General features: G+C 41.0%; 1 protein-coding gene across 3 annotated transcripts in view; it reads left to right on the top strand.

Annotated features, from left to right (window-relative positions):
* Positions 1–568: 568 nt before the first annotated feature.
* The window catches only part of IGF1 (insulin like growth factor 1), a 74,829-nt gene continuing 63,049 nt past the window's right edge, over positions 569–12,348 (top strand). The window contains exons 1-2 of one of the 3 annotated variants that reach the window (XM_065937937.1): positions 569–866; positions 5,334–5,490. In XM_065937937.1, the coding sequence (XP_065794009.1) occupies positions 804–866; positions 5,334–5,490 (220 nt within the window). In that variant the 5' untranslated portion in view covers positions 569–803. Of the gene's footprint in view, positions 867–5,330; positions 5,491–12,348 lie in introns of all 3 variants that reach the window. The other 2 variants (XM_065937929.1, XM_065937919.1) reach the window with 2 other exon arrangements.

The following is a 12,348-nucleotide window of genomic DNA, read 5'->3' as shown; positions in this document are numbered from 1 at the left end:
GCTTTACAGCTCAGCAAAATCTTTGCCCTGTCGTGGGCAAAAAGCATGAGACAGTGTCCTGAGGGGAGCCAATTACAAAGCTGCCTGCCCCTTTCCAGGTTCTAGGAAATGAGATCATTCCCCTCACTTGGCAACTAGGACGAGGGGTCATCCCAGCGCTGTCCTCCACTCTAGTTTACCCCAGTCATTTGAGGGTTAAAATCGTAGAGTGTGCTTGAGATGGTCTTTTTTTCATTTCTTGTTTTTTAAATTTTGTCTTGGCTCTGGAATATAAAATTGCTCGCCCATCCTCCACGAATATTCCTTTCATTCTGGTAAGGTGTATTAGCAGATGTGTGTGTCTTCGTGCCCGGGAGAAAGTTAATCAGAGGACAGCATCAGTATTTTAATGTCTGCTCCTCTTGTCACTAACACACATTCTTTTAAGGGAAAAAAATGCTTCTGTGCTCTAGTTTTAAAATGCAAAGGTATGATGTTATTTGTCACCATGCCCAAAAAAGTCCTTACTCGATAACTTTGCCAGAAGAGGGAGAGAGAGAGAAGGCAAGCGTTCCCCCAGCTGTTTCCTGTCTACAGTGTCTGTGTTTTGTAGATAAATGTGAGGATTTTCTCTAAATCCCTCTTCTGTTTGCTAAATCTCACTGTCACTGCTAAATTCAGAGCAGATAGAGCCTGCGCAATGGAATAAAGTCCTCAAAATTGAAATGTGACATTGCTCTCAACATCTCCCATCTCCCTGGATTTCTTTTTGCCTCATTATTCCTGCTAACCAATTCATTTCCAGACTTTGCACTTCAGAAGCAATGGGAAAAATCAGCAGTCTTCCAACCCAATTATTTAAGTGCTGCTTTTGTGATTTCTTGAAGGTAAATATTTCTTACTCTTTGAAGTCATTGGGGAATTTTCTTTAAATTGTGTACTGTTTGCTTCTGCTTAGAAATGTTCTTCACTTTAGAATTTTCATTGTTTCGGCACTGGGAGTTATTTATAAATTGCTGAATATGCAATTCTGTGGGATCTGAAAAAATAGCTCCGGGAGATAAATGCCTTTGCACAGATATCTGTATGAGTAAAAACTATTGCAAGGTACTTATGCTAAATCCTCCACTTCTTCAGGGCTTGAGTGGTGTCATTATAGAAGATTCCTTTAAATCCTGTCTACGGCTAAGGGCTATAGGGCATGGATATGAACTTTTGGATTTTTTTTGCAGGTGCAGATGTTTTATTTTTAAGACCATGTTCATGTGTATGTAGGACTGTCTGTGTGTGTGGTGTGTGTGTATGTTTGTGTGTGTGTAACTTGCCAGGACTTTTGATTACAAGGCATGCCACATACAAAGGGTTACATTTTAAATGATATTAAAGCTTTTAAATACGATCTTTGGAGCTAAGGTCCCGGAACTCTCTGCACTTATGCCCAGAGAGTCAGAGTTAGAGTGAAGTTTCATTTGCTCTTCTGAAAAAGAACTCCTTAAGAACTCCTGCTGACCTTGCATATTCGGATAATTTAAACAAATGTACACTGTATATGGAAAGCGGAAACTTTCTAGCAACTGCTATTCCAAGTTTTTTCTTTTGAAGAGGACTCTCAGGGGCGAAGTTTGGACTTGGGGTTTTGTGTTGTAAAACTCGGATTTTGTGTTTGGGATTGTAAAGTCTCTTTAGGTAAATTTGGCTAGCGTTGTCAATGCACTGACTTCTCCTTTCCAATAACTGGCCCTAGTTCAAGTTTCCATTCTCAGCAAAATTATATCTTTCAAGACTTGTATTTTTCCAATTTGCAAGCACTTTTAAGCTGCTGTCACTGGCTCCCCGATGCAATTGCCTGTGGGCTCAATTCATGGTACGTCCCTACCGCTTAGTCCAGCTGCTTTCAAGTACTCCACCACTAGGACTTTTCTTAGTCGAGTCCGTGGCTTAGGAGTTAAGAATACATCCTTGTCGGGCACCTGATCCTGCTGCCCTTGAGATGCCAAGATGCACACTGGCTACCTTGCTTTTAAAAGAAATGAAGTCAGGATACACAAATGCTATGTGGTCTGACAGCTGGGGATTTTGTCTCCCTGCTTAGATGATCCTAAAAAGGACTGTGTAGTGTTATCTCTGCATTAATTACAAGTTTGGAAAACTCCAAATGAACTTTGCTGTGTATGCTGAACTTTTCAGAAGTAGAGCTAGCTAGCCATAAGTTGTTGCTTTTTCCTGTACTTGGAGCAGGAAGTGGTTTCAGGGAGCTACGTGGTTCTTTCAAATGTAATTCAATGAGGAAAGGTGTCTGCCAGGCAGAACTCACAAGCTGATTGTACTGTGAGTCTCAAGATATTTCCAAGTGTTTGAGTCAGAGGGAAGAGGGCACAGGGGAGGATTGGAGCTTGGGTCCCTGTCCAGTCTGGCTACCATAGGCACACGATGGAAATCGGTGGCTTGATTGGGAGGAAAAGATTGACTCAAATCCCAGCTGTGCAATTTGTTTATTGTCTGAATGGACAAAAGGCAGTTCACCCAGGCTCATAGCATACCTGCCTGGGTGTCCAAATGTAACTAGATGCTTTCACAAACCCCACCCACAAAGCAGCACATGTTTTTAAGCCCTCAGTTTTCTATTCACATCAGTCTCATAATACCCACCCTGACCTGCTGTAAAAGATCTGGAACAAACAAAAATGGTTACACCTACAGTGAGTATTTTCTTATGACTATTGCCCTCACATTTTGCTGGGCATTTTTATTATAACCCAGACATCTGGAACCAATTGATATTCCATTTATTTAAGATAAAAAGAAAGGTCTTTAAAATTTTAGATTTGTGAATGATTTTTCAGAAAGAGTGCTCTGGAATTTTTTTTTTTCCTCTTCTTTTTCTAGTTTTTTTTTTTTCATTTCTTTCTTTCAGATCTCTCCTTTCTCTCTCTTCATTTCTTTTGTGTTTGGAAAAATAAAAGGCCAAGGAAATGATGAACATATGGGGCCACTCATTTCAAACTTTTAACTCCTAAGCAAGTTCTTTATTGTTTTCTTTTGGGGGAACATAATGTGATAAATTCTCTGGTTCTCTGTGGGTGTGATGGACTGTTTCCTGAACTAAAAGAAAATGCACTAGAGGTTCTATCTTGTCCTAGAACTATAAGTGCTGATATTTATCTGAGAACATAACTCAGCAAAAAGGGGGAAAAAGGAAGAAAGAAAAGGGGGAAATCTGTAAAAAATAAATCTTAAGTTCTTAAATGCCAGAGACTGATAGACATTGCTGAGTTTAAATGTGTTATACAAAAGAAATAGCTATTAAAAGTATAGTGTTGACATCTAATGAAGTTCTCAATTCCCTAAGGCTTTAAGTTGAGTTCCTTTTCCCCTGGATTTCACAACAACTGAAGAACCTGAAGGCATCTACAGTTGCAGGTGCTTTGCCTTAAAGCTTCACTATTAACTCAACAGAGACGGGAGCGATGGAGAAATAGGACTGGCAAAATAACATACATTCTAGAACTGGCTGGTTGCCAGAGTGCGGGGTATGTTCTGTAAGATCAATTATGAGTGTTCTCTTTTGAAAAGGGCAAGGAAGTCCAGTTGGCTTGGACTTGTTGAGATTTCCACTGGAAATACTGAAAAGGAAAACTCCCACCAATTATTTTATAACTAAGAAAGATGAGGATTGGATGACTTGTTTCTAGCAGTCCCTGTGGCTTTGGCTATGTGGGAGTGGACGGTTTCCATGAACAGGTCCTATGGAGAAAATGGAAGAAATTCTCCATCAAGCTTTCACCTCCTCTTCTATTTTATGTCTATTATTTATGATGATTTGCAAATAGAGGACGCTTTTCATCTTCAACTGTTTTACAAGCATTAACTAAATATTTACGTTGTGTTAACAAGAATCAGGGGTTTAGGGTTTTTTTCCCCAATTGCTGAACTGAAAATCTGGCCACAAAAATGGAAATCTTAATTACAGTGATGGAGCAAACTTTGCCACTGATGTAGAGAGCCATTAAGAGTCCAGGGAGGGCAAGGAAGGTGGTCGGAAAATAAATGACTGAGCCTGTTTCTTTGAAAGTGATGGAGTTGAATGGACCTGCCACCACTGGGAGGTTCAGAAAAGCTTCTTTTCATAATGATAGTTTCCAGTTTAACTCTATGACCTTTTGATAGGGTTCCTGGTTTAACATCCTGTCACTGACTCTGCTGATGCTGCTGAAAGTAAATGCATCTGAGAGGGATAAAGCTACTCACCTTGGGAGGCTTCCTAGAAGAAACCACATCTTTGTGCCACAAGTAGCAATCTGGAAAAATTTAATGATCACCTTTGCATTGTTTCACTGCTGAGAGCAAGGATGGAGACTTGAGCCACAGGAATCTTGCCTCTGGCAGGGCTGACAGTTGGCTGTCACTGGCTAAGTCAAGCCAACCAGGGGTCTCTGCTATAAAAAGGATACAGTGACACTCAAGTCCCTCCAACAGATGAAGTCAGAATTCCTGAGACTTAAAAAAATAAAAAAGCCTTTTGCAGATTTTGAGCCCAGTTCCCTGTTTGTGGAAGACACTGTCTACACGTGTGTTGATCTGATATTGAGCTTGACACAAGGGGCTTTAGAATGCAAAAGGAGTCGGGTTTACTTACCATAAGCCAGTTTCATTCTGAAATTCTCAGATGTTTCCTGTTCCTGGTTTTTAACTTTTACTTGTATTTGTTAACTGCTGATGTTCAGCAGGTAAGAAATCTCTGTCTCTCTTTCTCTCCCTCTGTTTCTGCCTCTGCCTCTCTTAAGTGGAAAAAAAAGCTATAATGATATATAGTATTTTCACAAGTTCTTTTTCAGCTGCAGTAAATTCTCTTTAATCAGTAGCTGGGGAATGACGTTCTGGTTGATTTAATATTCTGGTCAGTAATGAATGCACATGCCATCTGTGAATGGCCAATTTGAGAGAATTTAAATTAATAAAACATATCTGGTCCCAAGTCTGGACTGAGCACAAATTAACCTTTGATGATTCCAAAGGTTTACCAGGATCTCTGAGTGGTATGCAATAAGAGCATCTTTCACCTTCACACATTAAATGTTTCAGGACGTTTATCTCATTGAATTGTAATAGGAACCCATAAAGAAAGGGTTCAAGAAGGACTTCCCCAAGGTTTCAGAGTAGCAAGAGGATTAAAGTCAGATAGCATGATGCCAAGACCTGCTCAGAAGTCACTCACACACCTTGTTGCACTCCTGAGGGGATAGTTTTGATTAATAACAGGAATGCAGAGCTGGGGTGAAGGCACCCTTGCCTTGCCCCCACTGCCCTGGCACGGACCCAGGAGGAAGATGACCCTCCTTCTGCTTTTTCAGCAGGTGAAGATGCCCGTCACATCCTCCTCGCATCTCTTCTACCTGGCCCTGTGCTTGCTCGCCTTCACCAGCTCTGCCACGGCGGGACCCGAGACCCTCTGCGGGGCTGAGTTGGTGGACGCTCTCCAGTTCGTGTGCGGAGACAGGGGCTTTTATTTCAGTAAGTAGCCTCCCCCTCGCTGCTCTGTGGGTTTGCAACCGTGGGGAGTGTGCAAAGAACTGAATAACTGCCTGTGGCTGGCAGCCGTCCTCGGCCTCCGAGATTCCTCACCTTAATGCGAGCCTAGTGTTTCGGCGGGGCCGTGGCACGTTCTGCAGATTTTGGATGGAATTTTCCTCCTTAGCAGTTTGTCTTTTAACTACTCCCTGCTAGGCTTTCCTGTAACTATTCTTCTCTGCCCTCACTATTCCATTCCTTCCAAGGAAAAGACAGGACAAGATGGCCCTGGGGGACTGAGGTTTTGGTTTTCCAGATCTGTGGGTGCACGTAATGACATATGTGAACATGTAGGGATGTTTTAAGTGCTAGGTCACTTGGAGGAAACTAGAAAGGTGGACTTGACAAAGGGGCACATCCCAGGTGTCTCCATGTGATATGAAATCACCCAAACAGGCAGAAGGTGAACATCGCTGAAAGGCACATTTGCAAAGACACAGGCTCTCGCTCAATGCAAACTGAAACGCTGAGTTCATTTGCCCTCGGTTCACACTGACCTTGAGTCTTCGCTGTTGCCTTCCTTTGATGTCACCCTTCTCTGGGGCTCTCCAGTGATGCCTCCATCTGGAAAAGGGTTTCTGACAAGTGTAAGGTCACTTATTCCAGAAGTAGGTCTCAGGTGATTAAAAAGTCAACAGTCAATAAAAAGTAGACAGCCGAGTCCACGCTTGCAGATAAATAATAAACACAAACGGGAGTCCCTGCTGCCTGAGGGAATGGATCACTTAGAGAACACACCTCAGAGGCATCTGGCTCGTCTGTGTTACAGGACACTGAGTGATGGAAAGCCATATGCTGGTTCTGTTTAATTCTTTGCAAATTTAGAGAGTTTCAGGAAACTGACACGCAGGTCTTCAGGACCGTGAATCATTCTTAGAGGTTCATGTGGCTTAAGTGTAGACAGCTTACCTCAGTTACCCACTAGGCTTTGAATAGCTCCTGTGATGATTCACACACTTCCAGCCTCTCTCCTCTTCCCAGGAAGGTGTGTGTGTGAGAGAGAGACTGGAAGGAGTGGTCTGTGAGTGTAGCACTCTGGGATGGGTAGGGAGAATGGGAAGGAAGAGGCTGATAGGCATGTTGATGGTCTGTACTCATTGTAGATTTGGTGACAAATAGCTTTTCAACAACTAGTGACAGAGAGTGAGAAGTGCTTTCTACTCTTTGAATGGGCAAATTCCCACCCTCTGTTTCCAGCCAATGCTTTGAGTGAGTTCATTTATTTTTCTGGCAATAGAGCAATTCTGTCCCATTCCCTGTTTCTGTGCAGACGAATGAGTTCATTTGGTGAGTGCTTTTCGAATAGCAGACCGGTTTTACCTTCAGAGTATCTGGCAGAAGGCAAATGTGTCACATCGACATCACCCGGCGATGGCTTGTCACTACTCTTTACTTTGCTACTACTGAGCCACATTTTAAAAAATGGATAAGTGGGTCTCAGTTATTATGCCCAAGAGGATTATTTTTTTGCTTTGATAATCCATTTGTGCCATTTCTTTTTATCCAGTTCACTAGGTGATGACCGAGTCCCCAAGTGTCTTGGGTTATGTGCCAGGTTGAATTGCCACGTTTAATGTGACATGCTCCAGGATTTCCATGCACAGTGCATGAAAACTGGATCTTTCTATGACTGTGATGCTTACAATTAAATGACAAAAAATGAGAAAGAAAAAAAATAATTTGATCCCAAGTTACTCTTTGATACTTACATATGTTCACACAAAGAATTAAGGGTGTTGGACAACTATGATGGAAACTGATTTCAACTCACTGGAAGGCATTCTATTATTCAAATGATCAAATTTTACAAATGTGTTTTAATTCTCTCTTAATTTGAAAGGGGAAGGTTCTACATGGCAACTCTTAATGTATAGAATATAACTTTGGATAGAAAGTGGCTTTATAAATTGTGTTTCATTATTGAGCATCTAAGTTTCATAAGTTCTGGTTTATAGAACTCTGTGGCAATGTAAATTATTTGTCTGACATAAACTTTCATGCACAAAAGTATTCTTGTTAATTTTCTAGTCAACTGGACTAGCCTTTTTGCCCAAGAGAAGTTAACACCTTTAAATTGTTTAATTCAGAACATTGATGGAAACTCTGCTATGTGTAAGACACTGTACAAGGCATGAGTGAGATACCTGGAAATGAATGAGAGATTAACTTTGCTTTCAAGGAACTCACAGTCTAGTTAGGTGGTTAAAAGAAAAAGTATTATCAAGTATCATAGAGGAAAATAATCATGGAGGAAAAATGCAATCCTTTATGCTTTTTCTAAATACTTTTCCCATTTTTAAAATCAGCTGACAGAGATCTACCCTCTCAATGGGCTCCTTGATACCAAAGGCCAGATTGTTTACCACTGAATCCCAGTATCTAGCTCAATGCCTGGCTGATAGAGCTGCAGCTCAAGTTTGATTATTGAACTGGCAGGACTGAATTGAATTGAATCCCATTGAACGTAATGGCATGACTTGTTTGAGATCTTAGCCTTTAGAATCATCAAGAATTAGGTTTGTCAGGTACTCTGGACAATTCTTCTTGCCTCATATTTACCCAGCTATTTGATGAAACTTTATCTTTTTTCAACTGAATACAATGTATACCAACAATGACTTAGAGGCAGCATTTAGATCCTCCCTAAGCTACATTGATGGTCCGTTTCACGTCTGAGCCAATTATTCTTAAAGGCATTAACTGTTGTCAACAAATTTTATTGAGTTTCCTTTTTGTCCCTTGAGATTTACTGTGTGTGAAGAAGTCAGCTCTAAGCATTTACAGCCTTTGAAATACTTTTTAGAGGAAAGCAGTCTTCCCTACCTCTATCCCCTGTCAATTGACTCTTATTATTGTTTTTACACTTTTCAAAGTTTTATTGTGGCTGCCTTCTTCATTTTAAGCTGCTTCAAATCCATTTTGAACGTATGTATTTTTTTAACTGTGGAAGCGGGTTTCTGATCTTAGTTTGAAATGAAAACATCTAAAAAAATGTTACCTCCATATCTATCTTTTCTACTGGGCCAGAATATTTAGCAAGGGGAATTTTTAACCCTATTAAGAGACAAAACTATCCTGAATAATTTTTATTTTTTTGGTAACACTTAATTTTGTATTGATCAACTCAATGTTCTAAACGAGCTCCTATTTCTCTACAAACCTAAGTTCCACTAGAGCACAGAGCATGCCACCTTCTCGATTATCTGTTTTGTGACCATCTTCCCAGCATAAGTGCAAAAGTTCCTCTACAATTAACACAGCTTCACCACACATTACATGCAATAAAAGTTGCAAAGAAGAGCTAAGTACTGATTCTTCCCTATGTATCATACTAAGAGAGCATGTCAACCAGTCTCATACTTTCATTGTCTTTGGAGAAAAATGGTGGCCTAATGGAGTTGGCACATTGGGAAAGAGCTAGCTATTATCTTTCCAGATTGATGGAGGAGCCTCACAGAGAGCAGTTTGTCACAACCTTGCTGTGGCATGGAACAGAACAAGAGGAAAAGAGCTTCAAGTGAAATAGGAGAAGTTCAGCTTGCTATAGATACTATTTTTGACAGTCATGGTGATTAACCTTTTTAACGTGTGCTTTAGAGGCTTGTGGAATTTCTCTCCTTGAAGATACTTTTAAAATTGACAGACAACCAACCACCTTGAATGGTTTCAATTAAGAGCAACCAAAGAAAGCGAGTTTCTGGGGTCCTTTTTAGTTTTAAGAGTCTATAAACAGTCCCTTAAATAAACTGTATATGCTTTATCTCTGCGGTCTGGGAAAAAGGAGAAGTAAATCAATTAGAAAGGAAAGTTGGATACCCTTTTGGTTAGTCCAGATTTATAGCTTTTATAAAATATACTTCCAATGCATACTTATTAAGAACAGGTCTGAATAAATGAATGGCATTCTTCATGTGTTAAAACATACTGTTTTATAAAGAGTTTAAGTAAAACTTTGCAATGAATTTCATTGTTATTGATTGCAACAACCTTCCTAGATTGAGGTTATTATTATTAACTCAAGCTTCTTTCATTTGAAATATAGTGCTCAGAAAACTGCTCCCAGACCTGTCATTCATTAGCTGTATGACTTTGGCAGGCATTTAAACTTCCTGGGCCAAAATGTCCTTGTCTATAAAACAAGGGGATTTTGTTCAAGTAAATGACCTCTTCTAACTTTTAACAGACTCATAGTCTAGGTTGTAATTAACAAGGATTTGGTACTATTCAAGAAAGGAGAATCTTGGATTTAAATAGTGACCAAAGAACGTTTTAGACTCCTTTATCTTCTTCACATAGTTTCTGTTCATCCCCAGATAGGGGACCCCACCTACTTAAAGCAAGAGAAGCCAGCGCCTTTGTTTTAGTTTGTTTTAAGCTGAGTTCCAACCCCTCAGGGATGGAATAGAAGCTCAGACATGACCAAATACATGCAAGTTATCTGGCCAAAGGAGCACACACCTCATGAAAACAGATGGCCATTGTTGTTTGCTAGGAAGGACTCACTGACAGTTCTCATCTTTACATTTTTCCAGTCTCCTGAAAGTGAGGCCAGTTAAGTAGGTCAGTTTTTAGCTGCTCTTTATAAATTAGAGGGCAGATTGAATCTGTAGTCTTCTAAACCTTGACTAAAAGCCTTTTCCCAGGCTATGGAGACTGCCTATCCCATTAAAGAGAGTACAGCACTGGGGACATCCAAAGACACACTCAGCCACCATGAGCGTTGCTTTGAGTGGGGCTGGATTTGAGCTACACCGTTTGCATTCCTTGGCTTGGCAACCCTTAGACCTCCAGCTATGCATTTGTGTGACAGCTGGTCAAAGTTAGAGGTACAGTGACTGGCTGTTACTTTCTCTTTGAAGCTAATTGGAACATGTGGGATTTGACCTTGGCCCTGGCCTCATTAGCACCACTAAGCTAACAGGCCACAGAGATGCTTAAAGAGCAACAGTGAGTTTTTATATTGACCTTCACTAGTGGCTACTACTCTTTAAATATGCCCAAGAGGACTAGTCTGGGCAACCAAGGGACTTCTAAGAAATTGATGATTTCTGTGCAAATTTAGAAAATATTGCAATATTGCAAATGCAATAATTTACGTTTTTCTGATATGGTCAAGTGCTTCAAGACCATCTTCTCCCTGATGAACAGTTACAAGAAGCAAGAGAGGGAAGGAGTCAAGGCCAAGTGTGGTCTCTACTGCCAAGAATCCAGGATGTGAATTCTAGCTCTGTGACTTACTTGGTGGGTGGCATCGAGCAAGTCACTTAACCTCTTTGTTCTTTAATTTCCTCATCCCCAAAACAAGGACTACCTCACAGAACTGGTTAACCTATTAGAACATATTAAATTAGAATACTGCCTGGCATGGTAAGCATCATAAACACATTAACAATTATACTTATTTATTCTCTTCTGGGATCAATCACGGAGTCTACTGCAAAGGTCTGGGCAGCCTAATTCATTACACACTCATTTCCCTCAATGTGTGCTAAGTTGCTTCAGTCATGTCCAACTCTGCAATCCTGTAGACTGTAGCCTGCCAGACTCCTCTGTCCATGGGATTCTCCAGAAAAGAATACTAGAGTGCATTGTCATTTCCTCCGCCAGAGGATCTTCCCAACCCAGGGATCAAACCCAGGTCTCCTGCATTGCAGGCAGATTCTTCACCATCTGAGCCATCAGGGAAACCTATTTCTCTCTATAGGGGCAGCTGATAAAACCTGTTGCTAATGGGAACACTTACAGTAGTATCAGTAGCACAAAGGATGTCTTATGCTTGACTAGCATTTTCATTTTTTCAAAATCCAATTGTAGCAACTCTCTCACTATGTCTTTACCCCAGTCTTAAAAGGTAAAAATCATTGCTTTAATGGACAAGTGAGAAATGTGAGACCCAGAGAGTTTGTGATTTACCTTACTGGATGGATCCAGAATCAAAGTCAAGGTCTCTTGTGTCCAAGAAGCACGTCCATCTGCCCATTCACATCGTTTAAAGGTCCAAAGTGTTGCAGTGTAGAGACATGCTTCCAAAAGGAGAGATGGTAAAGGAGGAGTGGCCATAAGGCAGCATATGGGAGTGGGCCAGGCAGGACGTGTCTTCCCCAACTTGACCATGAAAGGAGTTGCGGAAGGTTTGGCTGGGAGGCTCCCACCAGGGTAGGTGCCTCTCAACCTGCTGCTTGAAGACCATCAGTATTGGGAGGTCTCAGATGTTCATGGCTGGGAGGCTCATATCTCCATTTTGGATCCAGAAGAGTGTTGGTGTTTTCCAGACCACTGCGTCTCTGTATACTTAGTCCAGACATCATGGACCATGCCAGTATTTCTCAAGGCCTCTGTAAAGAGTCAACCTCAAGCCTCTAGGTGATTTTCTTCTGATTTCAGAGCCTACACCAAAGAATCAAACACTCTGTTAACAGGCAGGCAATTTCTCCCAAGGAGATTGCTCATTGTTCTTCATGATGGGCTACGAAGCCTTTGCCCTTTTATGCAGCCAGAGTCTTTGACAACCATGGTGGCAAAAAATCATTCCTGTACTGAGCTGCTGCCCTGGCAGAGTTCCATCCTACACCTCTCCATGGAACATCAGCAAGCTCTTACATCACAAAGAATTACTTTTGGTTGCCTGGAAAGTTCAAGTCCCCAGGCCTTATTAGCTGTTAGACTAAGGAGATGACAACAGAACATTTCACTTGTCTTTATCTATACATGAGATCATGTTTAAAACATAGCAAAGAGCTGTTATTTGACGTGTGATTCTTTAAGTGCAGTAAGTTGTATGCCTATTTAATGCATTGTTTA

Source organism: Muntiacus reevesi, chromosome 1 (genome assembly GCF_963930625.1).
Source record: "Muntiacus reevesi chromosome 1, mMunRee1.1, whole genome shotgun sequence".
NCBI lineage: Eukaryota > Metazoa > Chordata > Mammalia > Artiodactyla > Cervidae > Muntiacus > Muntiacus reevesi.
This window is presented reverse-complemented; position numbering and strand designations above follow the sequence as displayed.